Source organism: Vigna unguiculata, chromosome 8, assembly GCF_037176805.1.
Source record: "Vigna unguiculata cultivar grain cowpea cultivar isolate G323 ecotype 2 chromosome 8, ASM3717680v1, whole genome shotgun sequence".
Classification (NCBI taxonomy): domain Eukaryota; kingdom Viridiplantae; phylum Streptophyta; class Magnoliopsida; order Fabales; family Fabaceae; genus Vigna; species Vigna unguiculata.
The window spans coordinates 28752713-28773692 of record NC_140799.1 but is presented as its reverse complement, the minus strand read 5'-3'; the positions used below and the strand labels follow the sequence as shown (position 1 = coordinate 28773692).

At 37.0% G+C, this 20980-nt stretch overlaps 1 protein-coding gene across 1 annotated transcript; it reads right to left on the bottom strand.

Moving 5' to 3' along the window:
- Nucleotides 1-1104: 1104 nt before the first annotated feature.
- LOC114195032 (uncharacterized) lies at nt 1105-2211 on the bottom strand. Its single transcript, XM_028085429.2, has one exon. The coding sequence runs from the start codon at nt 2209-2211 to the stop codon at nt 1105-1107; it is 1107 nt and encodes a 368-aa protein (XP_027941230.2).
- Nucleotides 2212-20980: the final 18769 nt, after the last annotated feature.

Sequence of the window (20980 nt, the reverse complement as noted above, 5' to 3'; positions counted from 1 at the left end):
TCCTTCTGATCAAACAAGTATTTCAGGCTTTTGTGGTCACTAAAAACTTGAAATTGAGACCCGTACAGGTAGTGCCTCCAAGACTTAAGAGCAAACACAATAGCTACTAACTCCAAGTCGTGAGTCGGGTAATTTTTCTCATGCACCTTCAGCTGACGTGAAGCATATGCTACTGGCCTTCTCTCTTGCATCAATACACACCCCAGCCCTTGATATGAAGCATCATAGTACACTTCAAATGTTTTCTCAATATCAGGAATCATTAGCACTGGGGCGGTAGTCAAACACCTCTTCATGTCCTCAAAGCATTCCTCACACTTTTTAGTCCAAGAAAATGGCTGGTCTTTTCTTGTAAGTTGTGTCAATGGATTCACCTTCTTTGAGAACCCTTCCACAAATCTCCTACTAATATCCTGCTAAGCCCAAGAAACTCCTCACCGATGTCATTGTCCTAGGCCTCTCCCACTTAAGCACTGTCTCAATCTTAGCTGGATCCACTGCAATACCCTTGACTGAGATGACATGTCCAAGAAATTGTACCTCTTCCAGCCAAAATTCACACTTGGACAACTTCCCATACAACGGGTGATCTCTGAGTATCTTCAATACAACCTTTAGGTGATCAGCATGCTCTCCTCTCATCTTTGAGTAAATAAGAATGTCTTCTATGAAGACAACGACAAACTTATCTAACCAAGGCCGAAAGATTCTATTCATGTAATCCATGAATATCGCTGGTGCATTCGTTACTCCAAATGGCATCACCACATATTCGCAATGCCCATACCTCGACCTGAACGCCGCCTTCTATACATCTTCCAGTTTGACTAAGATCTGATGATATCCAGATCGTAGGTCAATTTTGGAGAATACTCCAGCTCCCTAAAATTGATCGAGCAGATCATCAATCCTCAGCAGTGGGTACTTATTCTTGATGGTTAATTTGTTCAGCTGCTAGTAATCAACACAAAGTCTTGAACTCCCATCTTTCTTCTTCATTAACAACATCGGAGCTCCCCACGGTGATGCACTAGGTCAGATGAACTTCTTTTCTAGCAGATCTTCAATTTGCTTCTTCAGTTCTGCCAATTCTGCAGGTGCCATTCAGTATGGAGTCATGGACACTAGACCCGCACCAGGAATTATGTCAATGGTGAAGTCAATGTCTCGACTCGGTGGCAATCCTGGTACTTCTTCCGAAATCACATCTGCGTACTCACTAACAATTGGAATATTCTGCACCAACACCGTTGTGCTTTTCTTTTCTGGTTTAGCCATCACCATAAAACAAGTGGCCCCTTCTTGCAATGCTTTCACAGCTTCTCGAGTTAAGATCAACTCTAGCCCTTCATGTTTTAGGAACACCAAACTGCGCCGTCCACAATCAATTATGATGTGATTGTTAGACAACCAGTCCATCCCCAATATCACATCCAGTCCTTCCAAGGGCAAGTTCACCTTGAATCTGTGAACTGCCACTACCATTGAACACCCGACGCAGGCTGAACTGGTAGCTACCTGACCCAAGGAAGGAGTCGAAACAAGCAACTCACACCCCAAATCACGTTTCTCCAGTTTCAATCTCCCCACACATGCATTAGAGATGAAAGAATGTGTTGCTCTAGAGTCGAACAACACTAATACTGATTGACCAAGTAATAGACAAGGCTCGAGAGTACGATTACCTGCTTGAGTAGCCTCTATGGAGGTCATGGAAAAAACCCTACCAGCCGCTCTAGCTCTTTCTATTGGTGATGTTGTTGGTTTCTTCACGTCCAAACTCTTCTTTTTTGGATAATTATTGGCGAAGTGGCCCAATTTGTCGCATATGAAACACTTGCGATGGTCACCTGACCCTCCTACACCACCTGTTAGCTGACGACAATTTCTCTTTAGATGGGGTTCGTCACACTGGTAGCAAGTGGGACCCAGAGATGTTTGTGGTCGGTTGTAAGGCTTCTTCATCTGCATAGCCTCTGCGACATTCTTGTGATGTCGACTTACTGGATTTGGTCCTCTTTCTAGAGACTTTGCACTCTTGGCTTGTTCCACCAAGACTGGAAATCTTCTTTCTCTCAAAGGTGTGATAACCTTCTTCAGTTCATGCTTGAGTCCCTGCTTAAACTTAAGGCACCTCCACTCTTCAGTGATCGCTTGAGAATAGTACCTTGCCAGATGCTCGAATTTGTTAACAAACTCTTGCACATACATAACTCCCTATTGCAAGGCCAAGAACTCAGCCTCCCTATCCTGCTTAGCTGTATCTAGGAAGTATTTCTCCAGGAAACGAGTCCTGAAGTTGGCCCAATTCACTAGCTCATCCCTAGTCTGCATCTGCTGTTGTGTGCCTGCCCACCAATATTCAACATCATTGTTCAATAGGTACACAACAAAGGCCAGCTTATGTTCATCCGCACAATTCATCACTCCAAAAATCTTTTCGCACTTGCGAAGCCAGGCATCAGCTTCATCCGGAGTGGCTCTACTTATGAACTCTACAGCCTTATGTCGTAGGAAATCCTCCACCGTCGCCATGCTCACTGGTGCAATGCTGCTCTTGGCTGTGCTGGAATAGGATTTTGCATCGCATCCACCATCCGGTGAATGGCTTCTGCAATCTCATCAGCACCATTAGCATTTTTATTCCTCTTGTGAGCCGCCATTGCCTAGATACGCCACATATTCAACTGTTAAACATCACTTCATCAGTTTAACAAACTACTACCTCCTTAAAGTAAACACACACAACCACATGCACAACATAGTAAGCTCACTCCCCAGAATTCCCAAAATATTTTACAAAACATTTTCAAAACTTATGCTCTGATACCAACTGTAACATCCTTAAAGAATATTACTTTTACATGAATATAGATGGATAACTAAAATAAAATAAAACACAATTATATTAATAAAACCTCATTTATAATCACGCTTTCCCAAAAATGCGGGAAAATTTAAAAACTTTAATTACAACATAATTCAAATATTCGCAATTACTTTATTACAAAATCAACCAAAGTTCAACATAATTATAAATTACATCAAAATCCTTTAAATGAAAATCCTTTCAAAAGCTCCCAGGTAGACCCTACACTCCGCCTCTAAGCATCTCCAGGCTCACCTGTCAATTCATCTACTCCCAGATAACAAGTTATCCGATCATCGCCACACACACAGATTGGGTGAGCTATGCATATATATATATATATATATATATATATATATATATATATATATATATATATATATATATATATATATATATAATAAATATGTCATCCATCCCAAAGAAAATAAATCTTGCGTCAACATTTAATTATTTCAAATTATGCAGCCCAGATCTCATAGTCCTTCATGAGTCATATGCATGAACTAGGTCTTGGGACTTTACTGTGCTCCCACGAAACTAACCCATTCGTGGTCCAACCCTACGAGCCTATCTCGCTCATCGTCTTGCCCCACAGACTCCTCGTTTGTAGAAAACCATCCAAGCCTTCCTCGTTCGAACCCTGGCACACACGGAATCACCATACTATGGACTCCTTGCCCAATAGCAACCAACGGGAACAAAATTATTCCTTGCCCATCGTGCGTCCGACGCATGTAATCACCATACTAAGGACTCGTCACCACTTAGCAGCCGACGGGAACTACACAGTTCCATGCCCATCATGCATCCCACCATCAAGAACATCCCAGACCCCTATTAGACTTAGTCGTTCAAGCCCAAACACCACAACGCAAGTATATAATTCCTATACTTTAGGAACTAGCAAGCAACCTAGTTCAACATCACACACAAACATGAAACTCGTAGTACACTCGCTTAAGCCAGGGATCTTCGCCCAGGCTAGCCCGTCAGCCTCGCTTAAGCTACCCCATCTCGCCTGAACGAGTGTGAAATAGTGGTTTCACTAGATCATCTCGCTTAGGTGAGCTCTTCTCGCCTGAGCGAGTCATACCTGTGCCCAAAAACACACAAACATCGCCTCAACGAGAGTATCTATCACTCAGAATCAAAATTCTTGCATGGACGAGAAGTCGTGCTTAATGTGTACAGGTCTCATCGCGACCTCGCTTAGGCGAGCCTCACTCGCCTGAGCGAGTGAACGTGTCGCTCAAACAAACTTCGTCGCCTGAGCGAGAAGCTCAAACCAAAACCCTGAATGAATTTCTACAACTCTCGCCTAGGCGAAAGGGACTCGCTTGGGCAAAACATGCAAAGTTTCGCCATTGTTCATGCACCCAAAACACCAAAACCATGCCAAATTTACAATGCAATCATTCTCATTCAATTTGTTTCATCAATCAAACCATAAAAACACACTGTAAACATGTTTGAATCCCTAAAACGCATGATTTGGCCATAAATAACAATAACAGTACGAAAATGGGCTTAATTATAGGTTTAATGCGTATTCAATGATAATTACATAACGGTTTGATACTATTTTTTCTAGACCCCCCCTTGGTTGCTCCTTACACTAGGTTTTCCTTTACCTTTTCACATTCCCTCCAAAACTAGACTTATCAAAAATAAAAGTTAATTCATGTCTATCAAGGTTTGAACCCGTGACCCTCCACTCATAAGGCCAAAGCACAACCATTATGCCAATTTCAGATTTTTGTGATAACTATTATAATCCTATGATTATAATATCACTCACCAGTCACAATTATATTATCAAGATACTAATAAATCAAAAATAACACACACAAGGCATACATAGGACTCGAACCCAAGTCTTCTCACACAAACCAAAGTACACTCAACCACTTGACCTAGTACTTTTCCACGGGTCTTACACATTCCAACAGTGGGCAAAGCACCCTCCTGACTGTTGTTAATCACTTCAACACTATCATAAGTTTCCTCCCCAGCTGATATACCTAGACCACATTCTTCATCAAGTAAATTAATGGCATCCAAACATATAAGGTCATCATTTTCCCCATTTTGCATCTACAGATGAAATTAAATTCACAATGAGTTAACGTGATCCATACATTAAACATCCCTATGGGCATTAAATGAGTAAAACTATTATGTTTTTTTTGAATAATTTTCCAACTGTGTTTGTGATTCATGTGAAGGTTAGGATTGGATTTCATAAAATAAATTTTACTAAATACCTATTCATTTCATGAAGTATAACGTAAATGAAACACACTAAGAAGAGAAAAACACACCATTAAAAGTGCTCGGAGGTGGTTGTTGGTGGAAGTTAATGGTGGTATTTACTACTTCTTTAACGTCTTCAATGTTGCCCAATAACTCCACCTCTGTTACGACCTCAACATTAATTCCAAGTTCAATATGCTTTTAATGGCTTTAAAGGTGTTTTGTTTTTTTTAAATTTTTTCAATCATGAAAATTCAGACCATGGCCTTCATTGCAACAAATGCAATTAAATGTTGATGGTTGACGGGACAACTGTGAGAGAGTGGCTTGTTTAAAAAGTCACAAAAGTAATGCAACAGGACGATCTTTAAAGAGGGAAAATGTCACGTCAATTAAATTACCACTTTGCAAGGGTATTTTGGTCAACAACTTTCCATAAGACCTACTTAATGGGTTTCCTTCGTCTGAATTGGAATGTTGTGTGTTTTTACAACAGAGGAAATGGAACCATGACAGGCTCTCAAAGTAGATGAAGTGGACTTGCACAACTTCATGCGACGGTGCAATGGAAGTACGTCTTTCATCACTGATAAAAAATGATTGGCCTAAATAATGCCAATTGCAAGTTTGGTGGAAGGGGGTGACATGAAAAATGTTACTTTCATGTATACGAAAAATCTTTATGACAGACTGTCCTTTGTGGCCTGTGTTGTCAAGGAGTATAAGCCAAATGGGTTGGGTGATCTGATTCTGATTGTTAAAGTTGTTGAAGTTATATTTTGTTCTTAATTTCCTGAATTTTTCCCCACATAAACTGCTAAATAAACATTATAATGCTACTAAACTATTTTATCAGAACCAAAAGCATATTTTGGTTCTTAATGCCCAGGCCAGCGTCCACAAAAAAAGCAGTTTCACATCCTGAATGTGGTCCACTCATTGGTATTGGGGCTGTCATTTTACTCAAAGAAGTGGTCGTATAAACATCACACTAAGGAATATTGTTAAGGTTTGATATTTAATAAATTATTCATTATTTTGTGTTATGTCCAAACACATATTTAATTATGTTGTCATGAAATCCAGAGGTGTTTAACCATGACATCAATGATCCAACAATGGAAGAGGTAACAACTTCACATACTGTTAATGGAGAAAAGGAACCAGCCCAACACTGTGTTGAGGCAAATTTGAACCATACTAAACAAGTTCCTGTAAACAGTGATGTGGAAATTATTGTTCAACCAAATGTGAAAATGAATGTGGATCCAAATATGGAGCATCTAGACCAAATCCTTCTGGAGACACTAGAGGATAGCAATGAAGATAAGGAAATGACCTATATTAGCATTAATGACAGGATTAAAAGCCTAGTTGATGCATTCAAGAAATTCAAGAACACTCAGGCAGGGCAATCATCAAAGTCACAACCATAGGGGCAATATAAATATTACCCATTATATATTATGGTTTTGGATGTCAAGTTCAACTGAATGTTAAGTTTAGTTTTATTAGGTGAAATGTGAACTTCTGGAAAACATTATCTGTATTTTTTTTTTAATTTTTGTGCAATGTATGGCAATCATGACCCCTAATTTAGTTATGTGATTCCTTATAAACAATCTGCAAAATTTATAAACATTATTCCTTATCAATTGGTGTGAGTTAACTTTATTAATGAAATTTATAATTTACTCACACCACCAAACAGGATACTTATCATCCAAGCCAACAAGTGCAAACATTTTGTTCAAATCATATAATACAGGTTAGCAGAAGCGAACCCCTAGGTTGGCACTTAAATCCTGGATCACTTGTCACACCACCACCTATTGAAATGGGTTAATATTATACCAATCCACCTCATCCACGAACCAAACATGTTCAATTCTCAAAATTTAAGGGCTACCACTTTTATGTGGGTGAGGGAAAACAATGTTTCGCAGAAAAGTACAGGTTCACACTTACGATAACACAACTTTGCACTTAAACTAGAAGTTTTTCATATCCAATAAACTAAAAACAATATGCAAAATTTATAAACATTATTCCTTATCAATTGGTGTGAGTTAACTTTATTAATGAAGTTTATAATTTACTCACGCCACCAAACCGAATACTTATCATCCAAGCCAACAAGTGGAAACATTTTGTTCAAATCATATAACGCAAGTTAGCAAAAAGAGACTACTAGGTTGGCATTTAAATCCTGGATCACTTGTCCCACCACCACCTATTGAAATGGGTTCATGTTATACCAACCCACCTTATCCAAAAACCAAACATGTTAAATTCTCAAAACTTAAGTGTTACTACTTTTATGCGGGTGAGGGAAAACAATGTAATGCAGAAAAGTTCAGTTTCACACTTACAGTAACACAACTTTGCACTTAAACTGGAAGTTTTTCATATTCAAATAAGTTTAAAACAATCTGCAAAATTTATCGTTAAAACTTCCTCTAACGTCACTTAATTAACAAACTTTATAAATTATTGATGCCACCAAGGGGTTTGTCCAGAAGGATACTTATAATCAAACTCAACCAGGGAAAAGGTTTTGTTCAAATCATTTAGCGTAGGTTAGCAGAACCTAACTCATTGCTTTGCACTTACATGTGGGATAACGACTGACAAAACCATTTCTTTAAATGGGTACACCTTATTACAACCCACTTTAACCATGATGCAGACATGTTAAATTTTAAAAACGCAATGGCTAATACGCATACCACTGTAACATCCCGTCAAGATATTACAGATTTAAATAATAAAATAAGAAAAAATAAATAAATACTCGTCATTTAATATAACGTCATTTCCCAAAATCGTGGGAAATTTAAAACTTTATTAAATTTATGAATAGTCCAAAATTCCATAATTTATAAAACTCAAAATAATATAAAACATCCATAGTGTTTACAATTTATTTCAAATCATAAAATATAAAGCTCCCAAGCTATCCCCGCTCCGTGGCTAAGCCTCACCAGATCCACCTGCAACAACATCATCTGCACACACGATCATCGTCAAACACAAGCAGATAGAGTGAGCTTAACAGAATAAAGCGTATAAATACACATACACATATAAAACACTTATATATTTATATCATACAATCACACCAAAGGAATCACATCCTTTGATTTCGTACAACATGGTCACAATCATGTTATTTGGGTTCTACATCTTCTAGTGACGACTTCAAGATGACTTGCTGCCATACCTATCGCCCACAACCGATAGAGCACGTGCGGGAAACCATTGCTACGGATCATACACCGTAACGCCATGTGGAGTTCCCAAATACAAATATAGTTCGCAACGTCCCAAGACTACCAAACTTGTCAGCTAACTACTAAGGAGGACAATCTATCTGCACCCATCCGTACTGGTCACAACCAGCACACTCACACCGGCAACACTCGTCAACCCGAGCTCAACTCAAGGGTTCCTCATGTTCATCCGGCATCCCAAGCTCAACTCGGGGGATGCCATTCTGAGCTCAACTCGAGGAATGCCACGTGCTTAACCCCTATCCCGAGCTCAACTCAAGGGATACGTTCCAAGCTCAACTAAAGGAACACCAGCAACCCACCTTTGAAGCATCACTAATACCTTGTATATCACGCACGTCCAGATTGAAACACCAATACTGTTGTAGTAAAATCGCCTGGCAGGGGACACGTACCGCCAAGCGCGTAGCACCTTAGAACCATCAACACTACAGACACCGTTTGGCGAAACTACTCTCACTGCTAGGTGCACGTACTCTAGGAGCCCACTATTTTCGTATCTATCGCTTGGCGGGTCGACCATCGTTGTCAGGCGCCACACCCTTTGTTGCTTCTTGGGTCTGCAGCTATCGCCTGGCGGTTCCAATCCTACCACCAAGCGCTGCACCAGTAAAGTGAGTTTACAGGTTTGGCACACTCCTAACAGATCCCATCACTTTAGTTGGGTAATTTGCATACTCCTAGACTACTGAATCGTTTCCCATGTTTCTAAATAGATACCTTTATATTCATACCATTTAACCATACTCATCCTAATCCATCCCTCACCAATTTCAATATCCTTAATTCCTTTTTTATCACCTATCTAATTATCAATAACGGATTGCTTACATTCAACCTTTCCAAGACTCAACATGTGACTGTAGTCTCATACCCTTGTGCTCTAATACTTACTGAATCAACCATCCAGTTTTCATCAACTACCTGCATTGATACCTTTCTCCCAAATTGACAAATTCTAGTTACCCCTTTCAGTCTCAACTTTGCTCTAGCAACTCCTTGTTATAACTAATATTGCAATGGTTTACCCAACCTTTATTTCCCATTCACGCTGCAACTTCTATTATGTTGTAATGACCTTCTCTTCCCATTCAATTCCCAAAATTCACACCTCTAGATTCTACATATCATCATCACCAAGGTTATCATCCAATTACCACTTCAAACACCAAGAATATCACGAACCTGCATTTTTCCTAAAGCCAGCATCCCTAGCAACTCGTGCAACCATAAAAATTCCAATCTCCTGAGATGGCCCCCGGTGGCAAGCCTCGTGCTGCCAGGCGGTGCATACAGTTCTGGGCAATTTCCCAAAATTCCCGCACCTGCATTACTCTTCTCTGCCAAGATTCCTCCAATGCAAATTGACCACACACTTCCAATTATTTAAAAATCCACATAGACTAATTTTTTCCATTTCGATAATAGCAATACTCAAATTAAATTCCCGCTATTTGATTCCAGAAACTAAAATTCTCGAATCATCAAACCTTAAAACATTTCTTCACTGTTCCATTCGATTACACCCTCAAATACGTGAATATACCCACCGTGTGACATCAAAACCATCCTTTAATTATTACAGTTAACTTTCCCTCCGATCAGAATCAAACCAGAACCCAGAAAATACCAAATCGAGCCAATATGGCTCGCGTTGCCTTGTGGTTCAATCACCACCACCAGGCCTTGCATCAGAGAATCCAGAAATGGTTTATAGACTTGCGTCGCCTAGCGGTAGAGGGCTTCACCGCCAGGTAGTTCCTCTAAGGAATCTAGAAAACATACCAGCATTATGAGCCGTCTGGCGGCTATGAATAGCCTGCCAGGCAGTTCCTGGAAATTTTGCAGAAATGCGAAATTTAGCAGACAGTAGAGGTTCATGGAAATCAAACAAATACATAGATCATACAAGTCATGCTTAGCATAAAAATTTAATGTGAATGACTCCCTTAACATGGAATTCCTTTGCTTAAAGTTTGAATTATGGATTTTCCCCCTTGAACACCAATGCCCCTCCTTTGATTCCTTTCTCAAAACAACCCTTCTTTCACACCAGTAGCATACTTTTCTCTCTGAATTTCGTTCCTCACAATGTCCTCTCTAATGACAACCACCAAAATCTTCTCTCTTACCTCTGATTGGCCTTTTAATTGGGTCTTAATGTGGGTTAATGGCATAAAAACGAAAATGGTTTAATGTTCGTGTTTATTGCCATTCATGGGTGCATTATGGACTATTTTTCAGCCACCTCTAGGCTGCCCATTCAGCTAGGGTTTCCTTCAACTTTTCACATTCAAGCCAAAACTAAATTTAGCAAAAATAAAGTTTAATTCGAGTTCTCCAAGACTTGAATCCACAACCATGCCAATGTAAAATCAATGCACAACCATTTAACCAATTCATGTTTCATGATGATTAATATAATTTTATAGTTATCTCATCATTCAACATGATGAATCATAATATTAAAAACAATAATAATTAAATAACACACAATCTATATTAAATTTATGGGCATAATTTCAATAACTAAAGCAAAGTTTAGCATTTATTCGCTCCTAGGTTTCAACAAATATTGCAAATAGTTGAACATCCATCAAAAGGTGTTAATATTTAAATTGCATGGCCTATACAGTAATTAATGAACTTGATGATTAAAAAATAGTGTGTCATTCACAACATCTGATGTTCTAAATGTATCAATCTAGTGTTGGGAATTCAAATGTGTTGTACAGAATGGCGAAAAGAACAGCGTCGCGGTGAATATTTTGTTGATCTAGAACCCAATCACAAATGTAGTTTTGCCTAAACTGTTGCAGCTTCGCCAGCAATCATAAATTAACATTTTATTACATTGAACTTTACTTATGACATCAATGCATCAAATAATAATTTTCCTCTTTGCAAAATCAACTTACCCTAGTATAAGTAGGCTTACTTTGGCCATTGTACTTTTTGCTAGGTTCCCAATGCTCAAGATATTTGAGTACCATAATACCACAGTCAAATTTGTACACGAAAACCAAATTTAGTCACATTAAGTATCACATTACTCATCATCTCTGACATGGCTCAATACTTTCAAGTAAGAAACACAACAACTTACAAATTAGGTTATTGTGGCAGCTCTTTAATGATTACTTCGAAAGTGGGTTTCTCTTTCGGTGTGGGAAACATCAGCATAGAAAAAAACAGCTCCAGATTATGGGCCTTTAAACATACCAAGTCAAGTAACATGTCATATTACTTTATTGCCAAAAGAAATTAAAAATCAATTTCGCATTACAACTTGATTCCCATTACCATTTTTCTTTTGCTGTTACAACTTGATACAAAAATAACTTCGTGACGTAAGGAGCAGGTATTGGAGCAAGAGGACTACTTGGTTAAGAAAGAGGACTAATTGGTTTCACATAAGGCACAATGGCTAGGCGATTCGGGTTCTCATCACCTACTTCAATGTCCATGACCTTTTCTTCCTTCAACATAGCATCTGCCACCTCAGAAAGGGAAGCATGGGCTTGTTCATCACACATCTACACCAAATTTCATATGTGTTACAACATTCCTACTAAAACTAAAAATTATTAAATTAACAGACCTATCGATCAGATGTGCTGTCAGCTTCTAGATCGCCTAGCTCCTCCGAAACAAAGGTCAGTGCCTTAACAATTATCAATGCATCGTCATTTAAACTAGAATCAAGAGCATCCTTATGCTCTTTCGCAGTTTTCTCTTCTTCAGGACTTGGGGCAACTTCAACAGTATTTTCAGGTTCACGGGTGAAGGTTGTTGTAGCACATAGGCCACCTTCACCACTAATGGCAGTTCCACCTATAATGTTAGGCCCACAACTGATTGGACAAATTGTTTCCTCAATGCTAAAATTTAGTGCTTCAGGACTTCCATCAGCTTCACCAATTTTAGATGCACATGCTACGCCAATGTCAGCAGATTCCAATTCTGATGTTACGCCAACTTCAAGAGTTTCATCAATTTCATTTGTTGCATCAGGCAATATCTTTGTCACTATCAATTGCATTTGTTGAGGGGTCTACAACAACTGTGTTCTCAGTCTCAATGTGGCCCTTTTCAGCATTAACATGTGGACCATCATCTCTGCCACCACTGACCTCAACTGCATCAGAAGCAGTAGTGTGCTCCTCATCAAATCCTTCTATTGCAGCCCTGCTATAAAAATCTCTTTTCATCCTCTCCAAATCCTCTTTCATTTCTAGCAGCAATTTGACATTTGCATTCAGCTTGTCCAGCAATTTGGTTTTCTTCTTTTTTTTGCACTAGAGGTGCCTTATCAGCCAAGATGGGAAGGTTCATTTTCTCTTGGGTTAATGCCCAATCCATTCGAACCTACACCAACAAAGAGTTTGGATCCAAATGGCAAGTCACATTTCTCAACAAACAAAAACAAAACAAACACTTGTTCATATCACATGTCATGGATTTGTAGTTCCAAAAACACAGGTTTGCAGTTAAATACATTGAACCTCATTTCGTCAAATTAAAATTCAAGTCAATTCTGCAAATAATATTACATGGTTTTGTAAATACGTACTACTGTACAACCACATAATTGATTTTGTACATGCACTCAATATATTCCACTAATGCAATGCCACATTATTGTAAGTGCTAAATTACGAAATCATAAAAACAAACACAAAATTCTTTTTTTTCAACAATCAACATCACAGTTTTCTGGATAACTTTATGTAAAAATCAATTTTAATGGCTTCGTAGTTATACACTGCATACTTAGCATAAAAATTTCAAAAACACAAGTACTCAACAAATGAATACATATAGGTTGGCAGTTCTACACTTATTACAATTATATGCACAACTATATACAACATAATGCACCTGGTTACATTCAATACACTTCTTGATTCTTTCTCCCCGCATTCTTACCAACGACCAAGACAAATATCTAGGGAAGACAATTCTACCAGTTATATCTCCCAAAGAAAGCCTTTGACACGCCCACACCTTTAACAAATTTACCATTATTATTATAGCTCAAAAAACAAAGACATAAAGTAATTATTACAATTCAAACAAATTTGTACATGAACCACAGCCACTAAGCCAAACACAAATATAGTGTGCTCATTTTACTTCTCTCTATACATTGTCGATGATCTATTCAAAGAAGAAATCAGAAAATTGTGAACATAATTGGCCTACCGATACTTCCTCAGTGTATCTAGGTTATATAATAACCTAAAAGGTAAGTTTGTCAGAGTCTTAGACGTCCTAGGGAAAAACAAAACAGCAAGACATACAAGCCCATAAAGTCAACAAACATTCTCCACATCATTTGTCTCACTAACCAACTCACGCATCCTTTCAATTATGTCACGACCTTTATTTCCTTTGAAGAAAAAAGCAACCCCACTTCCCCACACAAGTCACTATCAAAAACAACATCATTGCCCGCTGCACTTAACCCCAAACATATACTCACATCTAAAGAACTTAACTTAACCAACTGCTGCCTAACTTGAATGAATTCCCCGTTCGGAACCCACCGACTCGGAACCTCTTTTAGCAAGGCACAATTGATGCTAAGCTCCTTCTTCATCCGTAGGCAAGAAGAAAAAGGTGTCAATTCAAGTCCGGCACGGTGACTACTGTTCAGTAGTGCATTTGCTTCAACAATGTATTTCGTTTGGCATCAGTGCTCAATGCGAACCTAAAGAAAACGCAAATAATTCAACTTACAATTACCACAAAGGTTAGTAATGTCACAAATATACCAAATTTAATTTATATATTCATTAATTATTTAACTTACCTATTTCTTATCACAAGCTTTCGCATCACTCACAGATGCTTTATTTGTGCTCCCAACTACCTTTCCTTTATTCACATCCATCTTTAATTTCTCTGATAGGAATTTCTTTTTCGTTTCTCAACCATTTCGCTTTCAAGAAAACCAAATCAATAACATATAACTTGCACCCAAAACCAAAATGCAATAACCAACGAAAATTAAAGCCCAACAAGTAACCTCATTTCTTTCTTCCAAAACAAAAACCAAAAAACTCGAACATGGATATAAATCAACCCTAAACGAAAAAAGAAATCCCCTTTCACAAACAAAATTTGAACTACAACACAACCCACCATGGCAACCAAAGATACAAATGTCGAATGACTGATTTACTTACCACGCAACAACTTCTTCATAACAAAAACCAAATGCACCTCCTTCAATATTCACACGAGTTACAACAACACTGCAAAAATGCCTCCTTTCGGACAAGATTGAGAAGGAGAACAAGATTGACAACGAGATTTTCCCACGACCAACTTCCACGACTCCGTCAACCTACACATCCTCCCCCAACTACATTGTGGCCAGCAATGTAATGAAAGGAATAAACGAGAAAATGGGGTTTCAATTGAGGTGAAAAGAATGAGTTTTAATGGAAGATGAAGAACTTTAGAGAAAGAGGAAGACGAAGCACTTGTAACTGTTATCCCACTTGATTGTTTCTGCAACACAAAATAACTACTCTTCACTCCTTACACGAACACCAAAATTTCCCTTCTCTTGCACTTCTTTAAAAACCATGGCCTATGTGGAATTGTGCAAAAAAAAATTAAAAGAAAACCACTGCCACGTCAAGTAGTGAGAGAAGTTGTTAAAAATCAGTTGTTAATATATCATTTTCCATATTGAAGACATATAAATCAAGAATTTTTATAACAACCAAATATGTTTTATATTACTGAAGTAGGTAGTTTCGCACAAAGAAATATCGAGGAAATGACTAAGTAAAGATTGAGTGAAAAGTATTTTCTTTTTTCTTAACAGAGTATCCTTCAAACACAACATACAAAAACATGAAGAGAAAAAAGAAAAACTTTATTATTGATTGATTAATAAGAAAGTTCATACAAAAGGTTATTTGTCATACACATTGGCATAACAAACAGAGTTACAAAGGTAGGTCGGTTATAACTGACAGAGAAAGAAAACAAATTAGAGCCGAGAGCCTCTACAAGTTGTGAGTATAAATTCAGCATTCCCAGCTTGGGACATATATTATTGAAATCCATAGGTGGCAAAAACTAAGTTAGAACATCAGCAAATTGAGATTTAGTGGATATGGGCAAGCTAGGGTTCTTTCATGCATAATCCACCTCATTTCCTCTCATGGAAATCTTCAACCGTTAGGGTTCCTCTTGCACGGGTGCCAACCACAGTCCACATCCAACCTAGGCTCCTTCACGTGTTTCTTCTGTTCACACTGCTGGGTTTTATTCAACCCCCTCTTAGCCTCACACGTTCCATTTCTTCCTTAGGGCTAGGGTTTCTCGCACACATAGTAGCCCTTTGTCATCAATACACAACAACATATCAACCCTTTTCCTCATTTCTCTGTTAAGGTTTGTTAGAGTCGTCCAAAACCTCATGCATTCCATCTTCAACTTTAGGATTTGTTGTTCACGGCAGCTTTGCCGTTAGATTTCTCTTTTGTTTTCTTTCGGCTGCCCTTCAACTATAAAAGGAGCAGGACATTTGTTTGTAATCCAGCTTTTGATGAATGATATTTTCGGTAGATATTACTCGCATCATTCATCAGCTCACCCTAAACCCTAGATTAGGTTTTAGCCTCTTAGGGTTTACCAAACCAGTTAGATCCGAGCTTAAACACCATAACTGATTATTTCCATTGTGTTTCCCTCGCTTTTCACGAGATTCAATCGGTGGAACGCCGATTGGAGAGCTTTTCCGACGAGTACCGCGATGTAGGAGCCTCATCAAACTATGGCAGTTCAAGGGCATTTATGACAAGGTCAATGAGTCAACAAATAGAAGAACAAATATCTTAAGGACTCATGATGATACAAGAAGCAGAAAGTCCTCAAAACATCAAGATCATAACTTATAGTTCACTTTTAACTTAAGTTTCTAGTTGTAAGTTCACTTTTAGCTTAAATTCATATGGTTCAAAGCTTAAATGGTAGTCAAGGACTATAACCAAAAGGAAAGAATGGACTACAATGACATTTACTCTCCAATAGGCACGTCTATGTCCATTAAGGTCTTACTTTGTGCTAGTATCAAGTCAAGACATAGAGCTTGAACAACTCGATGCCACTACAAAAAAAGTGGACATTTGTGAAGGTTAAAATTACAAGTTTTAGCGATTAAAAACTGTCACAAAAAAAAAGTTTTAACCACGAGTATTGCTGTAAAAAAAGAATAAAAATTACTAGCGATTAAAACTTGCTACAAAATTGACTTTTCTTTTATGATATTTTATCATATTTTAACAGTTAACCGCTACAAAATATATCATTTTCACGACTAAAAATCGCCACAAAATATATCATATTTTGACGGTTAAAAATCGCCACAAAATATATCATTTTTTATGGTTAGAAACCAAAAAAAATATATCATATTTTAACAATTAAAAATTACAAAAAATATTTTTAAATTGTAAATTGTCTACACAAGTTCTAATGGACTAAGAATGACAAAAAATTTACTCAAAAATTAACTCCTAACAAGACTTCTAAAATTCACTACTTAAATCTCAAAAACTCTACTAGAATTCTTGAGATTGGTGGACATAATATCATACATTTATAGTAAAACTTCAATGTATTTTAAAAGTTTAAGAGCATGGTACAATGTGTGTTCAATGCAATTAAATTTGATTATGTTCAATGCATGTTCCTTTGTCAAACATTTAACTTAACAATATAAAATAATTAAAAAAATTCAAGAAAAGAAAGCATAGCATAATGAAAACAGTAATTAGAGTATAAAATAGGGGAACTTGGTTACCAATTGGAATACCATCTCTAATTCTTGTTGTTTCTACAAAACCTGTTATTGGATGATCAACTCCTTGAGAACAAGCAGGGAGGGAACAATCTTGTTCAATGATATCATGTTCTTGTTGGTTGTAGAAAACTGCCATGGTACACAGATACATTGAAATTTAGGTCTCAATGCTTATATACAATATATGCTCTTAACACAACTGAAAATGCTTAGAGAATAGACATGATTTTGGCAAAGGAAGGTTTTACTGAAGTCATCCACTTGTGGTGCCAATACACCTAAACATGGAAATATGATTTCATTTAGTTAATGAATATCCACTACAATTTTTAAAATCAGGCAAGCACATATACATCTTGCAAGTCTAGAATTATCTAAAGTCAAATGAGGGTCTATCCATATGTGCTAATATAAGTGTAAAGGAACTGGTTGTTTGCAAATATTGGGTAGTTGAATCCCATCAAAAGCATTTCTTGTGAACAATGGAAGGCCCAATTTCATCATAGTCTGCCTTAGTTACATGTTGATATTGAGGAAAAACTACTTTGGCAAGTATGGCACCTCACAACCATGCAAAGTACATAGTTAAATTTTCTGGCATGTATTCTGCAGGTTGCAATATGCTAGAGATTACCTAAAGTTATTGAACAATGCAATAGAAACAACATTTTATGCACAAGGAATAAAACATATGAAACAACACAATTCTATTAATTCTTTTAATTAATGAATAAATGAATGTAGAGCTTTGAGGCTTACATAAATAACAACTAGAAGTCTGGTTTCTAGGGTGAGATTGTGCAGAAAGCCAAATCAATTCTAGATGATGATAAACCAATCTCACCACATAAAACCAAACCCCAAACAACCAAATCATACTTTTTTAATACCTTTTCAGTTCCTCCTATAACTTAGGTGATTATTATATACACAATGCAAGAAGACCTGTACTATGTGTTATGTAATGATGATACCTAAAATTACATGAACCATAAAGTTAATTTGGAAGCTAACCTGAATCAATTTTCTATTAGGGAAATAAGAGCAACATAAGTCACGTCCACCTAAAGCAATGGAGTCTTTTAGCATACTATAGTCAATATCCTAAAACCATTTTAACAAGAACCAATCCTGATGTAGAGCCAATCCATTGGAGACTTTCCACTAACACACTTGAGGACCAATATCTTAAAAGAGTTAGTAGATCTCCTCTTTAAACGTGGGGCTCATACATCACAAAACTTGGCCTATATTCCATTAAGGCAACTGAGGGCAAGTAATCAACTACCTAATTCCAAATTTTAATTTTTCTGACTTAGGCACCATTGTTCAAATGAATTCACAGTACTTTAATTTATCTATGCAACTTTGACCAATTTTTATTTTTTCTTACATTTTAAGATTACCGATTTTGTTTTCATTGTGTGATGCTTCAAAAGAAAAATTAATAATTGTTTCAAAAGAAAAGTGTTGAATGGAACAAGTATGGTGGTGATTCTAATTTAAGAGTTTGATTGATAACAATCTAGAAAGCAGTAAGAAAAGCAACACAAAGTTGGCAACTTACTAGGGACGTTGCTATGTCTATTGCAAGTAAGGCAGTGAGTATTAAGTTACCAAGAAATTCAATACTCTTAGGCCACAAGTTGAGATAATTTTAATTGATGGAGAATTGATTAAGGTTGGAGTGGTGCAACTTAGTAACCTCCATAAGCAAGTAGACTTACCAAAGAATATGCTTAAAAAATAATCAAGACTATAACTACTATGTTTTTTTATCCATAAAGGACTATAACCACTATGTAATCCATACCTTACATGACCCCAGTTGTTGAAGCATTGAAAGGTTCATCATTGTTATAATTACCACATCACTCTAATTCTTGCTTTTAGGTTCTTTAAAAAGAAAGTCAAAGTCTATTGATGAAAACAATATATATTAGATGATATACCTATAACTCTTATTTATGGAAACCAAAATTCGAAAACAAAGTCCTTTTTGCTCTAATAAGTTGAAATGTTCTTTCCGCACTCTACATAATGTTGGTTCTGAACAATTTAAACAAGAATATGGTTAAGTTAGTCAAGTAGAAAGCCACATTGAAAATTATATTTTAAACATAGAATAGATAATCTTTTCACAGGGTCACTAATTTGTGTATTGGAAAGGAAATGAAGTTTATTAGACTAACACCACCTACCAAGAACTTAGTGAAACACAAAGAGATACAAAAGAGAAAAAAATGGAGAAAATCTTCACTTCTTTAGTTTTCAATTTAGGGTGCTCTAAACTTGGTTTGGAGAGTAGACTGAATTATGTGGCATGTGTTGTTATTCAGCAACTCCTTCTTAAAAAGCATGTATCTTTCATTTATGGCTCTAGCACCATATTCATTGAATAGCACAATTGATGTTTTATGCCAATGTTAAAACAATCATGAAAGGATTCATTCCCAAGGAATAGAGTAATAGAAGTTACATAAATAACCAATACAATGAATGTCATTATCCTATAAATAGACATCAACTTGACATACAAAAGTAAAATGACAAGAATTTTGAACGAGTACAAAATCTCAACTTAAATTACAAGTAGAAAAGCATAAATCAAATTGTACCATAGTGGCCAGATTGGCCGCTATGTACTCCTAATGGCCAGATTGGCCGCTATGTACCCCTAGTGGCCAGATTGGCCATTATGCACTCCTAGTGGCCGGATCGGTCGCTATAAACCACTAGTGGCCAGATTGGTCGTTATGTACCACAATAACCGAAGTTCATTGTTGAATCATAATACTCGGATTATCTGTCATCTTAGGAAAGATTGCTAACTCGCAAACAACCATTAAGCCTAAAGAAATACCATACAAGCAACAACTAAACATACAATGGTGAAACAACGAAAATCTACATGACAACCATGTTCATTAACTACACGACCTCCTCAAACACCTAGCATAACAAGTAACGCCATATACTCTAACTTAGAACAAAGTTAAACCACTGTGAAAAATGGTGTTGAACCCAAAACTTGGGCCAACCAGGCCCACATAAGCCCAATAAATGATTGGGCCACTAAAGAGATAACTAAGGCCTAAACCATGGTCTAAACCAAGGAAAACAAGATTAGTTTTCTATAAATAAGAATGAACCCTGGCAATTAAAGGTATGTTTCATTAGTGCATAATCTAAGATTTGACTTTTAAGAGTTTTTGTTGACTTAATCGTTGTAGCCCTTTCTGCAAGTAACCCCCTATGTTTTGTCGAAAACCTAGCACTAAGGACATGACAAATAATACCAAGAAGTGTCTATCCGAGAAGCTTGAAGAGTGTGGTAACGATAGAGGTGATGATGGTAGTGGTAGTGTTGATGTATGGTACGAAGAAAGAGGAATTTCAGAGCCTAAAATCATTAGGAATTTGAAAACTCAAACACTACGTGAATTCAAATTTTGTAAAAACATAATCAATAAAGTTAATGTTTTTTAAATTAATATTAGCGGTTAAAAATTTGTTGTCAAAATTGTATAATTTTGTAACGGTGTTTTAAACCACTATTAATTAATTATTTTTTTGTAGTGTGTGAAGATGATTTGCCTCCATGGCCAACTAAAGGAAGATATTCTAATGTGTTAGTCTTAAGGTTTTGATGTGGTAGGTGAGGAGAAATGTGTATATAAACTAGAGAAGTCATTATATTGAAAACATATCCCTAGACAATGGTATACATGGTTT

Excerpts from the sequence above, each read along its gene's own strand:
- LOC114195032 (XM_028085429.2), bottom strand. The coding sequence starts at position 2,211 with ATGTATGTGCAAGAGTTTGTTAACAAATTCGAGCATCTGGCAAGGTAC.